Source organism: Rhea americana, unplaced genomic scaffold, assembly GCF_003343005.1.
Source record: "Rhea americana isolate MKP2758 unplaced genomic scaffold, rheAme1 scaffold_14, whole genome shotgun sequence".
NCBI lineage: Eukaryota > Metazoa > Chordata > Aves > Rheiformes > Rheidae > Rhea > Rhea americana.
Genome location: NW_028185483.1, coordinates 691,949 through 714,336, shown reverse-complemented (window position 1 = coordinate 714,336; position 22,388 = coordinate 691,949). Strand labels below are relative to the sequence as shown.

The following is a 22,388-nucleotide window of genomic DNA, read 5'->3' as shown; positions in this document are numbered from 1 at the left end:
AACGCAGTCCTTCCTCCTGTGTTGTAGGATAGAGCACTAGTGGGCTCTTAACCCTCAACTGAATTCTTAATTGTATCATCGTATTTTAACTGAAGTGTAATGAATATACTATCCTTCTTCTAACTTCTCTCCTTTGAAGAATTAAATAGCGTTTGCAGTTTTTAATCGGAGATGGAGCTTTTATCTGCCAAGCAGTGCTACAGCAAAACTTCTCAGCAGTGGGTTCCCTGTGTTTTGGTGCAGCCTGAAATCTCACATTAACTGTAATGTTTCTACAAAATTCTGTTCTGGGTAACAGTGTGTGTAACTTTAGGTGACACAAAAAGATCGAGAAAAGCAAAAACGTGTCAGACAGCCTTTCACATCCACAATGTCTGCAGGACTGGCCAAGATCGTCTGTTTATGGCTAAAAACAGGCAGGCTGCGTTCCTTGCAGCAGCCTGCTTCGGGGCCCCAGTGTGCTCACCACACGGGCCCCAGCGGACCTGGCCAACGCCACCATTAAGTGCCTGGAGAGACCACACCAAGCCGGCAGAGGTGACCGAAGGATGCTTCTCCTCCCTGGGTCACTCACACCTGGGCAAAGCACACCGGCTTTCCACCACCGTCTCTGACCGAGGGGCGCAAGGTCGCGCAAGGGGTTGTCCCTGGGGACGGAGGAGGCCCGCGCAGCAGCGCCGCGCAAACGCCTCCGCAGCCGTTACGGCCGTTACGGCCGTTACCGCCGCCCTGAGGCGACGGCGCGTGCACTCACGCGCCCGCCGAAGGCAGCTCCCAGCATGCCCCGCGTCAGCAGCCGGCGGCGGGGGGGACCCGACTACATGTCCCAGCATGCCCCGGTGCCCGCGGTGGCGGCGTGTTGTGCGGCGCTGTCGCGAGGCCCGAGCTCTCGCGCCGCCCCGCTCCTCTCGCGAGAGCGGCGGGCGGAAGCTCCACGTCGGTCGTCGGCGGCGGCGGCGGCGGGTTGGAGCAGGGCGACAGCTGGGCGCTGCCGCGGGGCCGCTCGCGGCGATGGTGAGCGCGGCGGCGCCGCTGCGGGCGTCAGAGCGGTGCAGGGGCCCGGCCGCCGCCGCGCAGGCTCGGGCGAGGGTCCGGTGCGGCGTCGCGGGTGCTCTCTCTTGGCCGCTCTCTCTTGGCCGCTTTGCAGCGCGTAGCGCGGACCACAGGCCCGTTCCCTCTCACCAGGTGTCAGCTCCGTAAGTTGCGCGTGCTGCGTGACAGCGCGGTGTCTCTTTCTCCGTGTACTGACAACCGTAACTGCAGATTCTGTTGGTTTTGTTCCGCTGCTCAGTGCTAGGCTCGTACAGCGCTCAAGGATCTGAGGTTACCCACCCAGTTCTGAGATAAGGTGCTGCTCAACAGTGTCTGGCCTCACCCTTGAAAAATCTTAGGCTGTTTTTGAGCTAATGAACTCTAAGGAAGCTCAGTAGTTTTTGAGTGTATGAACAAGACTTTTAATGCCTCAAATGCTTCAGAAAATCACTTTGCTATACTTCATGTCTTTTGAATTGTAGGTACTTTAGCATTAGGCTGCCTGTAGTAAAAGTGGAAAATCAAAGCCTGCATTATAATAGAAAGACTCAAATATTTTCCTCCTACCAGTTTTTACTGCATAGTTTACATTTGAGAACTTGGTAGACTAGAATAAGTTAGTGACTGCAAACAAATTGGTAACGGGCAAATGTTGTTATGTTATTGGTTATTTCAGTTGTGATAAGTACTTCTGTTTTCAAGTGAAATAGAAGGAAGACCTGCTCTTTAGTATTTGCATTAGAAGCAAGTTCTCTTACTGCTGATTTAGTTGTTCAGGGACACTAGGGAGTTTTGTAAGGAGCTGTGCAGTGCCTCTTTTCTTTGCCTGTGCTGTAGATACTATTTACAGTAGGAAAACACTTCAGGTTTCACAGAAGTAAATTAAAGAGACCCACTGGTATCTGCAGAGATGTGTTGTTTCAGGAAGTCCTACAAAAAAAGAAAAAAAAAAAAAAAGCAGGCAAGTGGAAGGGATAAGTAGCCTTTTGTGTGAAAAGCAAATTTGACTCCAGTTATTTTAAGGTTTAATTTGAGCTTTCCTTCCTTCCATGATGTTTTTATGCCAGTTTTATGTTGAATAACTTAGTTTTGTGAACTTTTTTCATTTTTAGCCTCTCCGACTTGATATCAAGCGAAAACTAACAGCTCGATCTGACCGAGTGAAGAGCGTAGACTTGCATCCCACAGAACCATGGATGTTGGCTAGCCTTTACAATGGCAGTGTCTGTGTTTGGAATCATGAAACACAGGTGATTTTTTTTTTTGCCTCTATTGTATATGAAATACACTTTCTGATGTTAGATAGAGAAGTATCTTAAATTACTACAACTAATTGATACCACTTTTTTTCTTAGACTCTGGTGAAGACCTTTGAAGTGTGTGACCTGCCAGTGAGAGCTGCCAAATTTGTGGCAAGAAAAAACTGGGTTGTTACAGGAGCTGTAAGCTGATGTCTTCTTGTTCTACATGCAATACCACTTTCTGTGATTTTTTTTTTTCCATGGCATTCCTTTGCAAATACCAAGTAATATGATTTGATACGACTTTTTAGGGGAGAAAGAAATACTTCATTATGATTATCCAGAGATTTTACCTTTTATTAGCTTTAAAAATTACATTTCCCTTTCTAAAGTGAGCATAAAAATGTGGCTGGTTCTAGATCTGGTGCAAGATAAGTCTGGATTCAACTTTTGCTGTCAACTGGCACCCAAAATTTGGCACTCAATTTTGACTAAATGTTAATAGTACTGCTGTTAACTAAGCTGAAACTCGGGATCATCCAAGATAAAATGGCTTAAAAGTTGCTTTCTACTTTTGTAAATGTTTTTTTTTGATCTTAAAAATTAAATTTTTAAGAGAAGTTTTTTAACTTCTAGAAAAATTCTCTGCTTTTTTCAGTTAGGCTGCTACTTTAAGCTGAACAGTCATATTCTAAGCTTGGTAATACATCCTTTGTGATAGAATAACTGGTTGATGTTTATTCCATATTATCATTACGACAAATTGAAACAGGAAATACGTCTTAACTAAAACATAAACAGAATCTTAAGCAGTAACTGCAGTTTGGGGATGTGAAGGCCTCTCCAATTTGTTCTTGAATCAGCCTAAAAAGTGGTTGTTGAACAGTTAGACGTGGAAAGCATGAGTATATAGACACAGTTGGTTGAAAAGTCGAAGCTTACTCTAATTTTTTTATTTAAATTGAAGTAATGCCTATAACTTTTAACTCTAATTTTTTTTAATTCTAGTCTTCTGCCATATACACAGAATAAACATTTTCTTCTTGTTGCATCATGTTATGCAGCCATGTCACAGTTGCTTCAAGTGAGCACAAACCAGTGCTGTTGCTCAAGGAGTTTCATGCTGTTGCTTCTCTGCCAGCACAAGAGTTCAAACAGCTGTGTGGGAACTGGGTTAGGAACTGATCTAAGTTAATATCTTCATTATCCATGTTAATATCTCCATTTTTATTTTTGCTAGCTTAATTTCACCCAGATCAGTTCTTCAAGTAACTGGTTTACTGCGCAGCTATGTCAGTCTTTGCTTTCCCAAGAGAGCCTGTGATGCAGTGGCAAAAAGTAGTAAGGAAAGGGCAAGACAGCTGCTTTCAGCAGCAGGACCAGGGCATCATCACTTTGAAAATGTGACATTAGTCATTGCTTATTCTTTGTGCTATGCTCGCTACACTGATAGGCTGATCTCAAGGATTACGTGTCTTTCTGTTATTCTGAAGGATGTTTTTTGGAGTTGTTACCACCTAGCAGGAATTTGTATGAAAGAGAAAAAGACAGTGTTAGATAAAACGTTCAGGGTAGAATTTACCCGAACTTACTCTGGCCTTATATACAATGAGTACTATTTAGAGTTTTACTCGTGTTTTTTCCTTGTCAGATATTTCTAATAAATTTAGTTTTAAAGAAGGTTGGAAATCTCTCTTTTGAGAGAATACCGTATCTGAAATTAGGATATCATTTTTCAAAAACTGAATTTAAAAAAAAAAAGTTGAAAGCACCTTTTCAGTTGTTTTAGTCCTAAGTTTTCTTTCATGTTGGCTCCACAACACTAATGCTGTTGTTTGATATTGGAGAACATTGCTCTTTGTTTTCCTACAATGTGTTAGTAACTTTCAGAGCGTTTTTGATCTTTTAACTCAAAAGACCATTTTAAATGCATCTATTAAAAAAGAAATTTTAGTTGAAATTCTCTGTTTTATAAATATGCTGAAATGGGATTTTGAATAAGTTTTCTTAAAGATGTTTTTGTTAGAAAATCTTTAATGATAGTGAATTTCTTCTAATTACCTTGTGTTGATCATTAGGTGTATTAGATGAAGTCCTGTTTTAATGGTTGCTTTTCATCTCTTTCTTAGGATGACATGCAAATTAGAGTTTTCAATTACAACACCTTGGAAAGAGTTCATATGTTTGAAGCACATTCAGATTATATTCGTTGCATTGCCGTACATCCTACACAGCCTTTTATACTGACAAGCAGTGGTAAGAATTCTTTGGTGTATTTTGACATTTGGAAAACAGCTATTCTTAGGCTTCCATTTTCTATCTAGTGAGAGATTGCATGTCTTACTGTTTCTGCTGAAACAGGAATCCATGAGCAAGTAGTCAACCTATCAGTTGTCATCTCATGTTATTTCTTTGCCAGATCTATTCATTTTTTTAATGGAATATCAGCTGTACTCATGATTGAAAATATAGTAGCTGAGGCTCTTGTTAGAGAAGACCTAAAAGTCTTGTTGTTCAGTATTTGCCAAATGAAATACATGCTAATTAACTGTGACAAACTGTTTGGCAGTTTGTCACACCAACATGCACACACGCCCAAAAAAGCAAAAAAGACGAAGACTTGCAGTTCTCATTGTACTTGACTTTGAGAAGAGCATGTGAAGACAAAAGAACGCTGCTCAGCTGAACAGCTGATTGTTGTGAGGAAGGAACAGAGAGACATATCAAAGCTGCCTTCTGAAAGTACCAGATACATCCATAAGCTCTGTATTTTTTACATAGAGATGAGTTAAATCAGTGTGCTCTTCAAGGCTCTGCTTTTATGAAAAATCTAATAATTACTTAAAAAAAACCCACACTAACTTACACAAAAGAAATGAGTGAAACAAAAGTCTAGTTGTCATGGATAATTAATAATCATCATTGGGATTCCAGTGATTGTTTGAATTTTCAGCATTTAGAGATATTTTGCATCTTAATTGTGTTTGTACCTTAGTGGCGCCGTGTGTGTATTCTAAGGAGTAAGAGTGACTGTTTCGCTTTTTTAGAGTTCAGTGTCTGACCTGGCATATTCTTGGTTAAAAACATTTTGGAAGAATTTACAATGTTTTGGAGTATGTTTTCATCTGGAAATCTGAATTGGAGGGACAGATAATTTTCAACTTTTTTTTCAAAGATACTGCTCAGTTCTTTGTTACTCGAGCTAATTTATGTTACCCAAGAAATGGAAGACCCTATATTCCAGCAGATCTTGTCCAGGAGTTTCAGCATTGTGCTCCTCACTCCTTTTCACTTCCGGAGGCTTTAATAATGTGGTCACAGCTCTGCAAGAATGCACAGAGCCTCTTGTGTCAGGAGTAATTATGATGCTTCTCTGTATTTTTCTGTTGAAGCAAATGAGCTTATGCCCGAAATAAAGATATTAGAAAGCCAATGTGTGTCACTGCTTCCTATTCCTCAGTGTTCACCAGAGCAGATGCTGCAGAAAAAAGCAGAGGGTCCAGTTCCATAATATCTGACCAATATTTTAAGATCAATAATTCAGTACCTTAATATCAATTATTAATCTCTATTTAAAGCAGGTGAATTATTTGAAAAGAAAGGGTATGTTTAGCTGTGCTAGGCAGACTAATTTATTTCCTGATTTTTATGACTGTTTTACTGGAGAATCTTTAAGAGAATCTAGTATTGTTTATGGTCCTTCTGCAAGGACCAGTGGTCGTACAGATAAAAAATATGTTGCATATTAGCGGTACCTCCTTTTAAGGAGATGAGATGGATGAGCTTTGAACTAGAAGTTACAAAGAATTATGTAATTTAAGAATGTGGATATTAGAACATATTAAACTAACACGAGCTTTTTTTTTTTTTTTTCAGATGACATGCTCATTAAGCTCTGGGACTGGGATAAGAAATGGTCATGTTCTCAAGTGTTTGAAGGACACACCCATTATGTCATGCAGATTGTCATAAACCCAAAAGACAATAATCAGTTTGCCAGTGCCTCTTTGGACAGGACGATCAAGGTAGAGAAACTATTTTAAAAAAGACAATTCATTAATTATCAAACAGAGTACATAAGCCACTAATATCAGGTAGAGAGTGGGCAAAAATTTTTAATCAGATGCAATAATAGAATGTTTATTGTACAAGGATCTGTACATGGGTCAAGTTACAGTTTAAGAATTATGCATGTATCGAGTAAGTTAATAACTTTTCAGAGGTGATAGATAATCTTGTTATTAGAAATGTGATTCTCAAAGCTTTATTAAACAATACAGTTCTAGAGTACACAGAAATATTGGAGGAGAGGTAAGGTAATATTAGGAGGGGAGGGAAGGGGAAATCCTTATATGTGCAAAAGGTTGAATGCTTCTTTCAGCTCTTAGATCCAATAAAAAAAGATGCTTTTACCTACGAACAGCATCTTACATGATTTAATAGCCTAAATGAAAACATTGAAGGAAAGAATTTCATTGCTTTGAGTTGGGAGCCCAGTGTATGCAACTTGACGTGTCTTTATTTTTGTTTTTAGGGATTTGTAGTTTGATAAACAGTTGATAAAGCTTTTTAGCTAAAACATTTTCTGCACTTTAGGAATTGTAAACATATATTAGGATACTAATGTTTGGCAAAGTTGACCTGGGTGAAAAAGACCAATAATTATGTATGATTGATTGATTTATTTATTCCTGGAAGGTGTGGCAGCTTGGCTCTTCTTCCCCCAACTTTACTTTGGAAGGCCATGAAAAAGGTGTAAACTGCATTGACTATTACAGTGGAGGTGACAAGCCATACCTCATTTCAGGTGCAGACGACCGTTTGGTTAAGATCTGGGACTACCAGGTATCGTGTTTAGCTCTTCATAAACTCCTGGACAGACTTTGACTTAGCGAAATCATTAGTAAAGACATAGGAAGAGAGGGAAAGGACATGAAAGCACCAGCAGATTTCCTTCCTTGTAGAGAAGGAAGTAGGGGCAGTCTTTCGTGATGTGTTTTCTTGGGGGCAAGGGGAGTGTTCTGTTAACCCTCAAGAAAACCTGCTGTGAAACGTGCAAATTAACTCTGAGATTAATTAAACTAAATTTATGATAACATTACTTTTATTAGCATTACTTTTCCTTCTTGTAAAGCTGTAATTTCTACCTTTTCCTTTTGGACTGCTTTTCTTGTGGATTAAGGTACTCCTCTAGTTTTTATTTATTCCCCTTCTTTTTTTTCCTGCTATATGCATGTACACAGACATGCACACACACTTCTTGTAACTGGCAGTTTGCAGGGGTCACGGAGGGAGGGAAGCAGTCATTGCGTTAGTGCATTTGAATGCTCTGGCAGAAAACAGAGATTGAAGGATTATTGCTGGAACCTGGAGTTTGTAAGTTTTTGTGTGTGTGTGTGTGTTTGTGTTTGTGTGTACGAGTGCAGGAGTGGCCAGAAAGGCAAGATAAACTTGACTGAAGGAAGTGGTGCTTCCAGGTTGTTAAAGCATGGTACTTTAGAGTAAATTTGAACTTAAAGGTTTGTTAGTGCTATTAATTTATGTATGGTCTGCAGTAATGCCTGTTATAACTGTCTGCTTAAAATTTTGCCACCACATGCGGTTGTATACATGAATTCTGTAGTCTACTCTTGGCTGTCTCAAACAGAGAACACTTCTTTCACAACTCTTTGAATAGGCACCCTTAAAGAACAAAGATATTAGATCTCTTTTCATTAGTAATTAGATTCAGACACATTTTTGCTTTGATTCTGACGCGAACTGTGCTTTTTATCTTACTTTAATCTGCTGTTGATCTCTACTCTAAGAAAGCGTATTTTGTAGGCAGAAGCCCCTCTGAAAACAGGAGCAACTGTGTCAAAGGAAATAACTTGAGTATTTCCCTCAGGGGAGGAGAAATTAACTCAATACGATCTTAGTTTTCCAGTATATGTTTAATACTGTTGCTTTAACTACATGGAAATAACTGTTATTGGAAGAGGTCTAAACAAATGGATTTCAAAGTAGTATTTGGGTTATTTCTTAAGAAATGAAGGTAAAACTGTAACAGTGTGTTATCTGTGTAACGTTCTGACTTTTGCAGAATAAAACATGTGTACAAACACTGGAGGGACATGCTCAGAACGTGTCATGTGTCAGCTTCCACCCTGAACTGCCTATCATAATCACAGGCTCAGAAGATGGTAATTTTATATTTTCTGGCAATTAGAGGATAGGGGAAATATTTATGGGAAAAATACTGTTGTGGTATGGCAGCAGAGAAGATAAAAGGCATTTATTTATTTCTTCTAGGAACTGTGCGCATTTGGCATTCAAGCACATACCGCCTTGAAAGTACCCTCAACTATGGCATGGAGAGAGTGTGGTGTGTGGCCAGTTTAAGAGGATCCAATAATGTGGCATTGGGATATGATGAAGGCAGCATTATTGTTAAGGTACAATTACTGATTTGAAAAACATGGGAAATGATGGCTTATTACTGTAGTATAATATTGCTGTGCTATTTACACAGCAGCTAATTTTAGTTGTTTTGTCATTTTTAGCTGGAGGCAGGGTATTTCACTAGATATGTCGAACTGCAAAGAATATTAATGAAGGATGTATTTTCTCCATCTCATAAATATTTATGCTGTACTTCCTAGCTTGGTCGTGAAGAACCAGCCATGTCCATGGATTCAAATGGAAAAATTATTTGGGCTAAGCATTCAGAAGTCCAGCAGGCTAACTTGAAAGCTATGGGAGATGCTGAAATTAAGGATGGAGAAAGATTGCCACTGGCTGTAAAGGATATGGGGAGCTGTGAAATCTATCCACAGACAATTCAGCACAACCCTAATGGACGGTAATAGATTTTAGAACAAAGTACTTAAATGTATTTCTGATTTTTCTTTTCTTTTATATAGAAAAAATCTTGAATTAAAATCAACCATTTGCATGTGCCCTAGGAGTGGCTGAGAGCCAATGGCAAATGGGTAGCCTTAAAGCTAGGCACTGTAAAATCAGAGTAGTAGATTGCCCTCACCTGTAAGAGATTGCAGCTTAAACAGGCAAGCTGGACCCTAGATAGAGGAAGAAGTAAAGTAAAAGCAAAATGTATAAGCTAATAGCAGTAAACCACATTATTGTATCACTTCTCTTGAGTTTGTGTTTCTCTGTGATCAGATGAGCTGAACTGAAAGAAAGGATAAAAGAAAGGTAAAAGGATACAAGTTATAAGAGTAGCTGAGTAGAGACCAGGAGGAGGAGGGGATAGCAAGTAGGTAGTAATATGAAGTATAAAATATCAAGCCACAAGTTGTATGAAAGTATTTTGTTTGCATTTGCAGCGATCATACAGGGCTAGGGCCTCTCCTAGCTTTTCAGATTGTTTATCTACTTGATCATGCCTGTCCAACTGAACTTCTGACTTCTTTCTCTTGGTCTAGGTTTGTAGTAGTGTGTGGCGATGGTGAATACATCATTTACACAGCTATGGCTTTGAGAAACAAGAGTTTTGGTTCTGCACAGGAGTTTGTATGGGCACATGATTCTTCTGAGTAAGTAGAGTAAATTTTGCTTTGTATTATCTTAAACTTGCTGCTGCTGGTTTTCACACTGTACGAACTTAAACTGGCTTGAAGACTAGAACTTGTTTGGATAATATACTTTTCATAACTGCACTACGTAAAACTCTTCAGTTTGTGGCACTCTGTAATTTTTGAAGGTGTTTTGTATCAGCTTATGATTTTAGTAATTTACTACTTTAACAGCCAAATAACATTTTTCACAATGTAATCTCTATTTAGATATGCAATCAGAGAGAGCAACAGTGTAGTAAAGATATTTAAAAATTTCAAAGAGAAGAAGTCATTCAAACCAGACTTTGGAGCAGAAGGTGAGTATTTGCTTTTAGAATACACGTGTTGGTTCTTGGTTGTGTTTGTGTGAGTTTTTGTTTGGTTGGGTTTTTTGTTGTCTTTCCCACAAAGCCAGTTTATTCTACCTTTATTTTCTTACAGGCATCTATGGAGGCTTCCTGTTGGGTGTCAGATCTGTTAATGGTTTGGCTTTCTATGATTGGGAAAACACAGAATTGATACGCAGAATCGAAATTCAGCCCAAACACGTGAGTGTCAAGATGGAACTGAATACATTTATGTGCCCGGCTCTATTGAGTTTTGACTAAACTGCTGATTTTCTTGAGTGAAACCAAGCTGACAACTGTAAAGCAGTAACTTCTTAAGTTTATTTCATTCTCGTAGCAGAGGGAAGTATCTTGCATGTACATTGGCTTTTTAGTTGCTAAAGCTGCTGTGAGAGTTGGTACTTCTTACCATTAAGTTGTATATTCTCCTTTCTTAACTTGGAGTCTGTTAAACAGTGACATTATCTATTCTGATGATACAGATTTTCTGGTCTGACTCGGGTGAGCTTGTCTGCATTGCTACAGAAGAGTCATTCTTCATTCTGAAATACCTATCAGAAAAAGTTGCAGCAGCCCAAGAAACACATGAAGGAGTCACTGAAGATGGAATTGAAGATGCTTTTGAGGTAAATTCTATTTTTAAATGACAAGGATTAGAGATTTTTGAAACAAGTCTTTCCAAAGCATAACAAAGTAGTCCGTGACATAGTACTGCTATACTTCTGTTTCCAAAATAGAGTACAACACAGTATACGTTTGCCTGAAGAATACTGTTTACCACTTTATTTGCTGTGCTGAAGACTCTCCCTTGAAAGAGTGCCTTTGTTTGAAATGCAGCCTAAGAGATCTTGATGCCTAGATTTCTCTTCAGACTTGTGTTTACTATTCTTATAGGTTACAGTAGTTGTTCTTTTTTTAAAAAAAAAAAACGGTAGTATGTTCACATAGCTTAAACTTTTTCTGCAATTTTCAAGTTTTTTAATATGATTGAAGTTTGAGTTATCTGTTGAAGTGTAACTGCTATCTTACTGTAGCAGAAAACATACTTTTTATATATCTAATTAAAAATAAACTTAATTTTGCAGGTTCTTGGTGAGATTCAAGAGATTGTGAAAACAGGCTTGTGGGTAGGCGACTGCTTTATTTACACCAGTTCTGTGAACAGACTCAATTACTACGTTGGAGGAGAAATTGTCACTATTGCCCATTTAGACAGGTAAGTTGCTGCTTTTGTTGTAAGCAAGTGTTTAAATAGTTTTTCAAATAAGTCAAGACAAGGTAAACCTTGCTACCTCTTTGCCCTGCCTTACTTTTTTCTCACCACATAGTGCTAATGTATGTTCTGAGGCAGTTAATGTAATTCTGCGGGGAATAACTTACATGAAAGTATGCACAATAGAACTAGAATTTGTCTGGTGAAGGTTGTTGCTGTTATGAGGACTATTGGATTTTTTTTTTTTTTTTTTTGGTAAGGACTCTTTTGGTAGTGGATTTATCCAAGACTAATATGCTTTGTTTTGTTTCAGGACAATGTATCTTTTGGGGTATATTCCTAAGGACAACCGACTTTATTTGGGTGATAAAGAGCTAAACATTGTTAGCTACTCCTTGCTAGTCTCAGTGCTTGAATATCAAACTGCTGTGATGAGAAGAGATTTCGGTATGGCTGACAAAGTTCTTCCCACAATTCCAAAAGAACAGAGAACCAGAGTTGCACATTTTCTTGAAAAACAGGCAAGAGAACTGTTTCTTAGTCATCAGAAACTTAATCAGTTTGTTTATATTTCTAAGTGAATTAGGTTAGCAGAAAAGTCATATTATTTGTAAACTAAAATTCTAATAATCCGTATTTATTTGAGAATACTGCAATGTTTGTTCAGAGGATTTTTGTTGAATATGTTGTTTGATGTGATAGACCACAGTTTTACTTTCAGATTTTTATTTTAGGGCTTCAAACAACAAGCCCTTGCAGTATCCACAGATCCTGAGCATCGTTTTGAACTTGCTCTTCAACTGGGAGAATTAAAAATTGCATATCAGCTTGCAGTGGAAGCAGAGGTAAACATAACTTCTGGTGATTCACGCTAATTCTAAGTATTAGAATGGCCCAGTGTTTGTGCAAAGAGAGGGCAATGGTACGTGGAGATGCAGAATAGCTCTCTGAACACTGTACACACACCTGCAGATTCCTGTGTGAAGTTTTTCTGCCCCTGTAATTCAAAGGAATCTAAGCTCTGGAGTGGGGAATGGAGGAACACCTGCTCAGAAAGCTACAGGAACTCCTGGAGAATATAAAACTGAACCAACAACCCTGCCTTAATCTCCAGTTTTGATCAGTGAGAGGAAAAATAGCAATGGCAGGATGGAGGCCTCTGGGTCTTCGTTCCAGCCTTGGCAAACTTTAGGCTGTTTCTGATGCACTAGAAGATTGAGGGGAGGCGATGGCCCATAACCATGTTCAGAGGATTGATCTCATTGTTCCTGTTGTAAAATAGTGAAGTTACTGGTAGGATGGTAACTTTCAGGCACAATGCTTTTATGTTCTGGAGGTTAATTTTGGAACTTTCTATAGAAGATTAATGTTGTCTTACTGTCCAACCTTATTTCTATCTTCTCCTTCCCTGTCTAATGGAAAACTCTCCTATTTTATATAATGGTACAGCTGTGTAATCTGTGTTTAAAACTGCAGCGTGTTTTGAAGCTATAGTAACTGTAACGTCTCAAAAGGAAGTCAAATCTAATGATGGGATGTGGTACCTGAACAAGTAAACTTACATTCCTTATTGAAATCTTTAAAAATCTTTAAATGCTGTTCAAACTTTTTTTTTTCCCCTCCCTTTTCCTCCCTTCTCCCTTTGTACCATTAGTCAGAACAGAAATGGAAGCAACTTGCTGAGCTTGCTATTAGTAAATGCCAGTTTGGCTTAGCCCAGGAATGTCTCCACCATGCACAAGACTATGGAGGTCTGCTGCTCTTAGCTACTGCTTCAGGAAATGCTAACATGGTGAATAAGTTAGCTGAAGGAGCAGAAAAAGATGGCAAGAACAACGTAGCATTTATGAGCTACTTCCTACAAGGAAAGTAAGTATCAAGCAAGAGACTCCAATTGTTTTTATTCTGCTTTTCTGAAATGCAAAAGACCTCAGGTTTTTCAAATTAACTACAACATACCAAAACTTAGAATTTCACGCAGAAAGACACTGGCACATACCTTTTCAGAAAGGCTCATTCTATTTTATGATGGCTACTACTTTTTAAACCTGAAAATACCTTAATAATGTTATAGAGAAAACAACTAATCTAGTGGAAAACCTGTCTTTGTTAAACATACTAGTTAAAAATCACATTTTTAAATCTTTTAGGCTTGATTCATGTTTGGAACTGCTGATTAAAACTGGGCGTCTCCCAGAAGCTGCTTTTCTTGCACGGACATATTTGCCAAGCCAAGTTTCAAGGTAACTCTTCAGAGCATATGCACGTTAAGAATATTATTGCCAAATTAGTTGTATACAGCAGAATATTATTTGCATCTCCAGGGTTGTTAAACTGTGGCGGGAGAGTCTTTCTAAAGTCAATCAAAAAGCTGCTGAATCCCTTGCTGATCCTACAGAATATGAGAATCTTTTCCCTGGGTTAAAGGAAGCCTTTGTTGTTGAAGAGTATGTTAAACAAAGTCTTGCTGACTTGCGGCCAGCCAGGGAATATCCCCTTGTCACCGTAAGTAAACAGTAGGAGTTCGTTCGTGGTTTGTTTTTTTTCATTTTTTTTCTCCCCTCTAGAATAAAAGCCTTTGGTAATACATAAAATCAGATTTTAAATGAGTCTGTGAAATCACTTGCACAGTCTGTAAATATTTGTTTTTGGTTTTAGCCAAATGAAGAAAGAAATTTACTTGAAGAAGCAAAAGGTTTTGAGCCTTCTGGAGTAATGGTATCTCAGGTCAGTGTTACTACTAATGAATGAAGTTTAAGAAAGAAGCAACTCCGCTATTGTACAATAACATCTACTCTGGATGACATTTCACCAGTAATGGACAAACTATTGTTCCTGTTGGCTTTATTGCATGTACTGTGAGAACTGCCGCTGAGTTCCACATTCTTCTGCCTCAGACATCTCTTAATATGCTTTCATAACTACTAATTTATTGACTAAGAAATTATTTCTGTTTTGTGGTAACTTAACTTGGATCATCTTTTGTTAGAATAGAAGGCAGTCTCTATTAAAGTGCATGCGACTAATCACCAACTTCCACTATTGCGATTATTCTTCTGCAGGATGAATTACTTAGAAAAATGTTTGTATATGTTAACTGTTTCCAACATTCTAAAAGTTCAGGAGCTGGAACCTGGAAACTGTTGCACATCACAGCAACTAAAAACACTTCGTATTGTTTGCTAGAAAGAGCATTTAAGGAAAAAGACTATTCCGTAACTAACTGACTAGGAATCCTGTTCCATTATTTGAAAATACTTCTTACTTAACATTTTAAGTAACTCAAACTGATCTCTTTGACCACCTCTGTTACGATGTTTCACTTCTTGTATGATAAAGCAAATGTGCATGCAAGTTTGTGTTTCCTTCAATCACATTTGCTGAAGGGGATTTGCATTCAATTGGAATTGATCTGGCATTAGAATCTGAAGGTCACCAATGCTAAAGCGTATCTTTAGCATTAGGTTGTGATTGCATAGGATGTCCTCAAACTGCAGCCTCCTTCTACAACTAAGGTTGAATATAGAGTTTTATAGTGAGGAGATAGTTATGTAAACAAAATAATACAAACCTGACTGATAGAATAATGCTTCAATAACAGCATTAACTGATGAATTTTCTTAGCATAAGACTTGTGTAGCAGTAAAGAAGGAAGGATGAACATTAACCATGATGGGTACAGAACACAAAGCCTGAGAACTATGCTAAGGGCTATCACTTATGTTAAGAATATAATCAAGTTTATATAGCCTCTGACCTGCAATTCTACTTAAATATTAATTTTTCCTAAAATCGCAGTGTCCTAAATTGATCTTCAGCTGTCGCCACTTTCAAGTGAAGGGCAAGTTTCCACAATAGTTTAGTGTTGCCTTCAATTGTTTGTAGACTACCTTGGGCAGAGTTTACATTTATGTAGAAACATCGGGCCAGTCTCTCTCCATATGAGACTATACTACTTATTTAAGTCATCTCTTCAAAGTTACTTGGCTGTAAAAATAGAAACTTGGGATGGTCAGTACTTGTTTTGATATTTTGGCCTTGTTTGGGGGAGGGGGAGAAAGTAGGATTTTTCTTGGCTAAATTTTCTGAAACAAATCCAGAAAAACCTAATCTCTTTCCAATTTTAAGACAGTGAAAATCACTTTGTTTTCTCACAGCACTTCTGTCTTTTAACTTAACTGATGTTTATTAAAGGTTAGCTGTGTTATATCAGTACCATGAACTGCTTTCTATAATTGGAGGAAAAAGCAGGGGAGGGGGAGGACCCCAGTGGAGCAAGCAGGTCTGGAACTCTTAGTAGCTGTAGAAGCATGGCTCAAGAGTTACTCAGTAAAGCTTTGAAAGAAAGCCACGGTGGTGGTGGTGGTGAGATATGGGTCTGCTCTCTCTTTACTTGCCTTTGGTAAGAATTTAAGTTCTTTTGAATTTAAGGAATGTCATTTTCATCAGAAGCAGGCTGAAGAACCGGTTCTATATTCTAAACCAGAAGTGATGAAGTCACTTGTTTCACAGAACTCTGATCTACTTTCAACAAGAGAACAGAAGGTACTTAAATATGAAGGGAAGAAATGTTGTAGTACAGCACTGAATTCTTTTTACACTATAATAATTTGATTAAACCAAGCTTCTAAAGAGTATCACTTTGTCTTAATATCAACCAGACATCTTAAGCCCAGTTACTGCACGTGGATTCCTCCCTGTTGTACACAGGGATGCAGCCCAATTCCTACAACCTTGTGAGCTTAGAGAAAGAAAAAAATACAGAGTCACAAAACAGTTTGTGAGTAGATGGTAAGGAGTCTTAACTATGAAAGCCTTGGGGGGATGTGGGTTTATACCAGTTCTTACCAAGAAGGTAGCTTCTTTGAATACTTATGTTCTAGTTGACTGTTTAAGCTTGGTGTTTTACAAAATATGTTCAACATCCAGAACAGTTCCAGTTATCACAAGCACTGGCTAACATATATACTCATATTAGCATCTCTGTAATATATAGTCTTTCCTTTTCCTAGACCCTTCTTGATTTGGAAGATGACTTAGATAACTTGGATCTTGAGGATATTGATACCACAGATATCAATCTGGATGAAGAAATCTTAGATGAGTGAACTCAGTTTTTTAGATGACCAAATCACTTACTCCAAATAAAGCAATGAAGTTGCGGACAATGTGTTTCAACTAGATTTTCTTTTTCTTAACTGAAGGTGGACCACATAACATGTAGGGAAAACAACTGTATAAATAAAATCAGTTTGTGTTGAAATTTATTATGTAAGTCTATTTACTTGCATACAAAAAACATTTTTGTTTATCAAGAAACTAATAAACCCTTTTAAAGACATTATTATTGTGGTTTTAATGACTTAATTCTAGTATTTAAGATGATTTAACCTAGCTTCATCAACTGTGTCTACTATAAATAATGTTAAGAGTGACCATGTTAGCAAACCGTTAGCATTTAAAATGACTTAAGTGTGTAACAAAGCATGCATACTAATGTGTCTAATTAGTGCTCAGCTGTTCTGCTTGGCTTGCATCTGTTAGCAAGCAATAGCCCTGTTGGTATTGGCTAACAACCTAAAACAGTAACATTTCACCCTGCTAGCTACTGTTCTAAGTAACAGAACAATCATCAGGCTCAGTTATCGCTTTCTTATATCAATCTCTCTAAATCTCTACTTATTTCAAGTAGTTAAATGAAACATGGACAGCAATTGAGGTTGAAGATGCAACCATAAAGCAAGAAGACAGCTGCAAGCTCATGTACAGTATTTTTTAAAAAAAGTTTTTTTTTATTCTTGTACAATTTTTTCCAGAACACTCAACTGTCAAGTTCTTGTTTTAGAATCCTGTACAGAGAATGCTTACAAACAAGTGTAAGACTTAAAAGTATATTTCACGAAGCTGTAGAAGTAGCCATTGCTTCTTGATAAGCCTGAAGGGCCAGTTGTATATAGCCTTCTTTCTGTGATTCAGTTTTCACAAATACCTATGAACAAGGTATGATAGAGATGAATATAGTTAGCAGCATGCTTACACAATGAGATTACCATAGTGATGGTGTGTCATCTGCTACAACTGAAAGTCACTTGATTTAGAAAAATAAAAACATACAAACCACTTCTATGTGAATATCTGCTTTTTAAAGAAAGACAGTTCTATCAACTGATTCTTACTGTTTGAGGACTTTCCCTTCTATACATCATTAGGCTTAACGTAGAAAAGCATACCTTGATCAGGTCCACTCCCTGAAGTTTTCCTTCTTTAGCTTCTTTTGCTGACTGACATTCAGGATGAAGCATATGATACAGTGTGATTAAACTTGTAGCATCTTCCAGCCTAAACAGAGAAAGAGTCACTTATAACAATTACTTTCTGTAAATACTCTCAAACAGTTTGCTTGCACACTAAGAGGCTTTCAAATGCCTCTGCTTTCACCAACTGTGCAGTCACTAGAATACATCTACATGGGAACCCCCTAATCTACTGCAATTGCATTCTGTTCTCAAGAAGGACCAGAAATAAGGTACACAAACTAACGTGTGCTGTACTTTAAACCTCACCTACTGTTAACTTCTAATGAAGCTGTAATCTATTTAAAATACAATGAATTATGCAATGATAACCAGTGGAACAGACACGCCAAAAAGTTTTCTGGCACTGACTACAGTGATCAGCGTATTTGACAGAACTAGTATTGAAGTCTTATGACACCTATCCTAAGCTGCATTTAAACTGGACTGTGTTTTGCTTACACAAAGCTAAATATAATCAAAGTAGGTGTGTGTCTAGGGAAGACACTCCAAACTCTAGTAACTTAAATTGTCCAAGTATTTGGATTTTCCCTTTAACAATTCGATCCCCAAGCCAAAATTGGATTCCCTGTATTTCTTCATATCCTCAGAATGAGAAGTAAGATTTGACTGGCAGTTAGAAGTTCGCAAATTCAACAGTAGGAAATAAATGCCAACATCAGTGCAGCTTGGAGTTCTAATTTTATACATTTGTCCTAATTCATCTGAAATTTCAAACAATTAAATATTTGCCTCCGACTTTTCAATATGTTTATGAACTTCTCTTACGGAAATCCATGTTGGGTTTAAAATAATACAAAGTTATATAATCAATTCCCATTGTTTAATCTACCAGCTACAGTCAAGTAAAAAAGCATACTTGGTTTTAGAGCAGTTTTCAAGAGTATGTGAATCTTAAAAGCTAAAATTGGGATCAGTACTATGATATTGTTAGGCTTTAAAATAAGTGGTGTCCAGAGCTAGGAGTGCACTAGTAATTATAGGGCAGGAAAAGAAAAACACAAAACCAAAACAAACAAAAACACTCCAGGAACCCAAACTAGAGGCTGATCTCTGCAGAAACCTAGTTTCATACGCCTATATTTGGTGCTTCCATTCTGCATCTCTCTCAAAGAATTACTGCTAGCAAATAATTTCATTCAAGTGAAGACTTGCACATCTTACAAAATATACTATTTTTCTTCTCAAACAATGGAACTTGTTGTTTTGATAACCATAATGAATAACTGACAAACAACACGTACAAGTCTCTGTGGAGCATATCTATTAGTAAGCCATCCGTTTTCTTTCTGTTTACTAGATACCACACCATTCCTCCAAAGTGTCTTGTTGAACGGAGCAGATCATATTTAGCGTGTTTCTCAATGTCATCATATGTCCGATGATGAACCTATACACAGAAAGGTTTCCATTTCAATAACATAACCAGAGCTTGTTGAAGGTTTCTCCCCTCAAATCCTCACTTACCTTTAGATATTAATCTAATTCATTTTCAGTCTCCCTAAACTGTAGAAATAAGGCTGAACCACACTGCCTCAAAACTTTACACATCTAATTCTGGCAACACTGGGATAATCCATTCTTGGTAAGAGGAAACTAAATAATAGCTATGTACAGACAGTCTAAGGAGGGAGGGAGCATGACCACTGGACCTTCATTTCACTGTTCTCAATTTATAATCTATTCTTTAAGAGGAAAGAAAAATTAGAGCAAAGAGAAATGTTTGTTGGAAAAAGCTATCTGAGAAACTGCCCATGAGCAATTATGCTCCCAGTGATTTACATTATTACAATCTAAATACAAGTGATGGACATTTCAAAGGCAACAGTAGATTAACATATTCACCAGTAACTACAGTTACTAAATTTAACTATTTATTTCAGCTGTAGGTATACTTTTGTACCTAGCCTTTGGCGCAAATATTAGCTTCTTTATTTTGTATATGATGTTCTCAGACGCACTTTGTCTGCACTTACATATCCAGTCCTTTCAAATCCTAATATAGTTGTTCACATGACTGAAGTAACACAACTCTTGTTGTGGTCAATTATGAGCATTATCATTGATTTTGTTTTGATACTAACAATATCTATACAAATACCAGTTTATGCATATGCAGTTCTTTTTATATTCTTGAAAATAATGTCTTAAACAGGACCCTGTTTTATTTCTCCACAAGAATGCAAAAAGCTCATCACAAAGACGACACATGAATCCACATGGATTCATCTGGAGGAAAAAAGCACATTCGAACAACTACAGTCCCCCAGATAATACTTAGGCTTACAAAATAAACCCTAAATTCTTCACTAATACTGGATCTGTTATTAGGAAAAAGCAAATGAACTCACTCTGATATAGTCAGGTGAATCTGGCTCAAACTGTGCAATGCACATGTTAAGGATATCCTCATGACGGTCTTGCTGAAACACAGTCTAAAATGACAGTTCAAATTCAGTAACAGATTCTGTATTACACCATTCCAGTTATTCAAAATCTAGACAGTAGCCTGAACATTTCTGTTTTTTAAGAAGCATCTACTCAGTCGTAAGACAAAGCAGCAAAAATGCAGTATATGCCTTGATAACATGAATGTGCTTCTCAGTTTTGGTTCCTAAAACACTGGTTCATGTTCTCATACCAAGCATAAAATTTCATTGATGCATAACAGTTAAATGAGGGTTCATAGCATGACAGTATTATCTGGTCCAGTTTACCTGGAACTTTACTGAAGTAAGTTATACTGATAAGCAACTGTTCAAAACAGAACTCAAGCAGCTTAAAACATGCAGATAGGTTTATTAAGAGGTACTATTCTGTTCAAACAACATGGTTTCTCTGTCAGAGCACAGCTAAGTAAATACAAATAATCAGTTTTCAAAACCAAGAAAACCTTACCACAAGGTGTTCATCCTTGAATACGACCGGGGGAATGACTCTGCGCCCTTCTTTTGGGAAGAATATCTGTATCATTCTGTCTCGTTCTTCCCAGGATGCTTTGCGTAATACACCACTTGGTTCTCTAACTACAATGAAACGCTCCTGAAAGTAAGAAAAGCAACAAGTATTACCCCCTCCAGTCTTCTCTTCACAGTCAGAGACAATGTAAGAAAGACTCTTGGTTGGGAAATTCCTACTATACCTAAACTCATTCTAAATGTAAGGGTTTCTTTCTGACAGTTAGTATATGCTAAATCCTTTTTTCTCCCTTTGTCTCTGCTAAGTAAGTTCCACATTTGCACCTTAATCTTAGCATAAAGACACAACTGTGCATGTGCTTACACTAAACACACACTACAGCTCCACAAAAATTAGAGATAAAACATAACTAATAGAGAATGGAGCAAGTGTTGCTGCTGCCCTGATTTTATTCATCTGATAATGCATAATAAATGAAAAATTCAAGCATAATGCAAGTACTTTTTTATTCTTGTTCCAGAAGCAGGAGCAATAACCAAGTAACAGCAAATGCAAAACCCATGCTTTCAGCAAAGATTACTGCAAAACACAATAGCTAAAACACACACAACATATTAGGGTCCATTCACAAGCATGCTTGATTTAGAGCTGCAGTCAGTGAGAGTTCTTTGGGATGAGGAAGTTTCAAATGCATTGAGGCAGAAGAATAAATATCACGTTTCTTGCGAGAGCTCTCAGCAGATGGAAGACTTAGCAATTCATTTCCCAAGATCATCAATATTATGCATGTTTGAACCACGCAGATTTCTTAAAATTGCAATGATACCTTGAAAATCTTTCTGGCCTCTTACTCCTACTTAATGCAAAAGTTCCTTTACATTAGCTAGATGAGTTGTGAGATATAGGGATGAAGAAGAAAATTAGGCTATTTAAGGACTCTTCTTTGCAACTTTCACATAAAATTCATCACTCACTCACTCAACTTTCCACCGTATCTTTGCAATTTTAAACCAGTGCCATCTTTTGGTCTATGCAGAGCATTAAGCAATTCAATTCCTCACCAGCTTCCAGGGAAGTATGCATGAACTCAGCATTCCCATTAAGCAGCTTAGCAAATCATAAGCACCTCTTTTTAAATAATTAACTATCACACAGCTCCCCTTCCCCCTGAACCCCCAAAATCTCTGCTTCTGAGCACTGGAATGTAATTTATCATCATCTGTTAGAATATTTTGAAATATGTTTCTGTATTGCCTTGTACTAAGGATTTAATTTACAACTCTTCAGACTTTTCACATATTGTTGTATTTTATTAAAATCCAAAGCTCATTTTATAATTACAAATTAAAAGTTCTTTAAATGTATTTATATATTAAGTTACTCACACGATGTGGAATGGAGTAAGTTAAATCAGTAAACACATATTTTGAAGTTTCAGTTCCTTCAAGGATTTTGTCTTCTGCCAATATATCATCAATTGGCTCTCGTTCATTCAAAACAGGAGGCATTCTTAGTTTTTCTTTAGCTTCCTCAATAGCTTTTCTTGTGGCCTAAAAATAATAGTAGTTTAATTAACTTTACAATTAAAAAAAAATCTATTGGAAAACTAACATACAAGTTCAGGCCAAATATTTTAATTTAGAAGGAAATAAATCTTTTATTTCTGCAGTTTAAGACACTAATTCAAGATCTACATGGAAAAAAGAAATCACGTAAAAACAATACACACCATTACTGTAACTCAGACATATTGCTGGAAGGAGGAC

General features: G+C 37.5%; 2 protein-coding genes across 2 annotated transcripts; one reads left to right on the top strand and one right to left on the bottom strand.

Moving 5' to 3' along the window:
- The first annotated feature begins 831 nt into the window (after positions 1-831).
- On the top strand, positions 832-16,557 carry COPB2 (coat protein complex I subunit beta 2). Its single transcript, XM_085298684.1, has 22 exons — positions 832-1,014; positions 2,145-2,282; positions 2,388-2,474; positions 4,403-4,529; positions 6,150-6,298; positions 6,972-7,118; positions 8,356-8,455; positions 8,565-8,707; positions 8,915-9,114; positions 9,698-9,808; positions 10,058-10,146; positions 10,271-10,377; positions 10,659-10,802; positions 11,262-11,392; positions 11,703-11,910; positions 12,124-12,234; positions 13,044-13,258; positions 13,540-13,632; positions 13,714-13,894; positions 14,048-14,116; positions 15,821-15,934; positions 16,402-16,557. The coding sequence occupies exons 1-22, from the start codon at positions 832-834 to the stop codon at positions 16,495-16,497; spliced, it is 2,943 nt and encodes a 980-aa protein (XP_085154810.1). The 3' UTR covers positions 16,498-16,557.
- A 79-nt stretch (positions 16,558-16,636) lies between these two features.
- On the bottom strand, positions 16,637-22,168 carry MRPS22 (mitochondrial ribosomal protein S22). The gene is made up of 6 exons (XM_085298547.1): positions 22,008-22,168; positions 20,602-20,745; positions 20,055-20,138; positions 18,948-19,093; positions 17,620-17,728; positions 16,637-17,378 (listed from the first exon to the last, which is right to left on the bottom strand). The coding sequence occupies exons 1-6, from the start codon at positions 22,128-22,130 to the stop codon at positions 17,286-17,288; spliced, it is 699 nt and encodes a 232-aa protein (XP_085154673.1). The 5' UTR covers positions 22,131-22,168; the 3' UTR covers positions 16,637-17,285.
- Between the last annotated feature and the right edge of the window lie 220 nt (positions 22,169-22,388).

Coding starts and splice junctions, on each gene's coding strand:
- MRPS22 (XM_085298547.1), bottom strand. CDS start 22,130: ATGCCTCCTGTTTTGAATGAACGAGAGCCAATTGATGATATATTGGCA. Junction 20,746..22,007: donor CTTACTCCATTCCACATCGT/GTGAGTAACTTA, acceptor TCTTACTTTCAG/GAGCGTTTCATTGTAGTTAG. Junction 19,094..20,054: donor ATTCACCTGACTATATCAGA/GTGAGTTCATTT, acceptor TTCTGTGTATAG/GTTCATCATCGGACATATGA.
- COPB2 (XM_085298684.1), top strand. CDS start 832: ATGCCCCGGTGCCCGCGGTGGCGGCGTGTTGTGCGGCGCTGTCGCGAG. Junction 10,147..10,270: donor ACCAGACTTTGGAGCAGAAG/GTGAGTATTTGC, acceptor ATTTTCTTACAG/GCATCTATGGAGGCTTCCTG. Junction 10,378..10,658: donor TCGAAATTCAGCCCAAACAC/GTGAGTGTCAAG, acceptor CTGATGATACAG/ATTTTCTGGTCTGACTCGGG.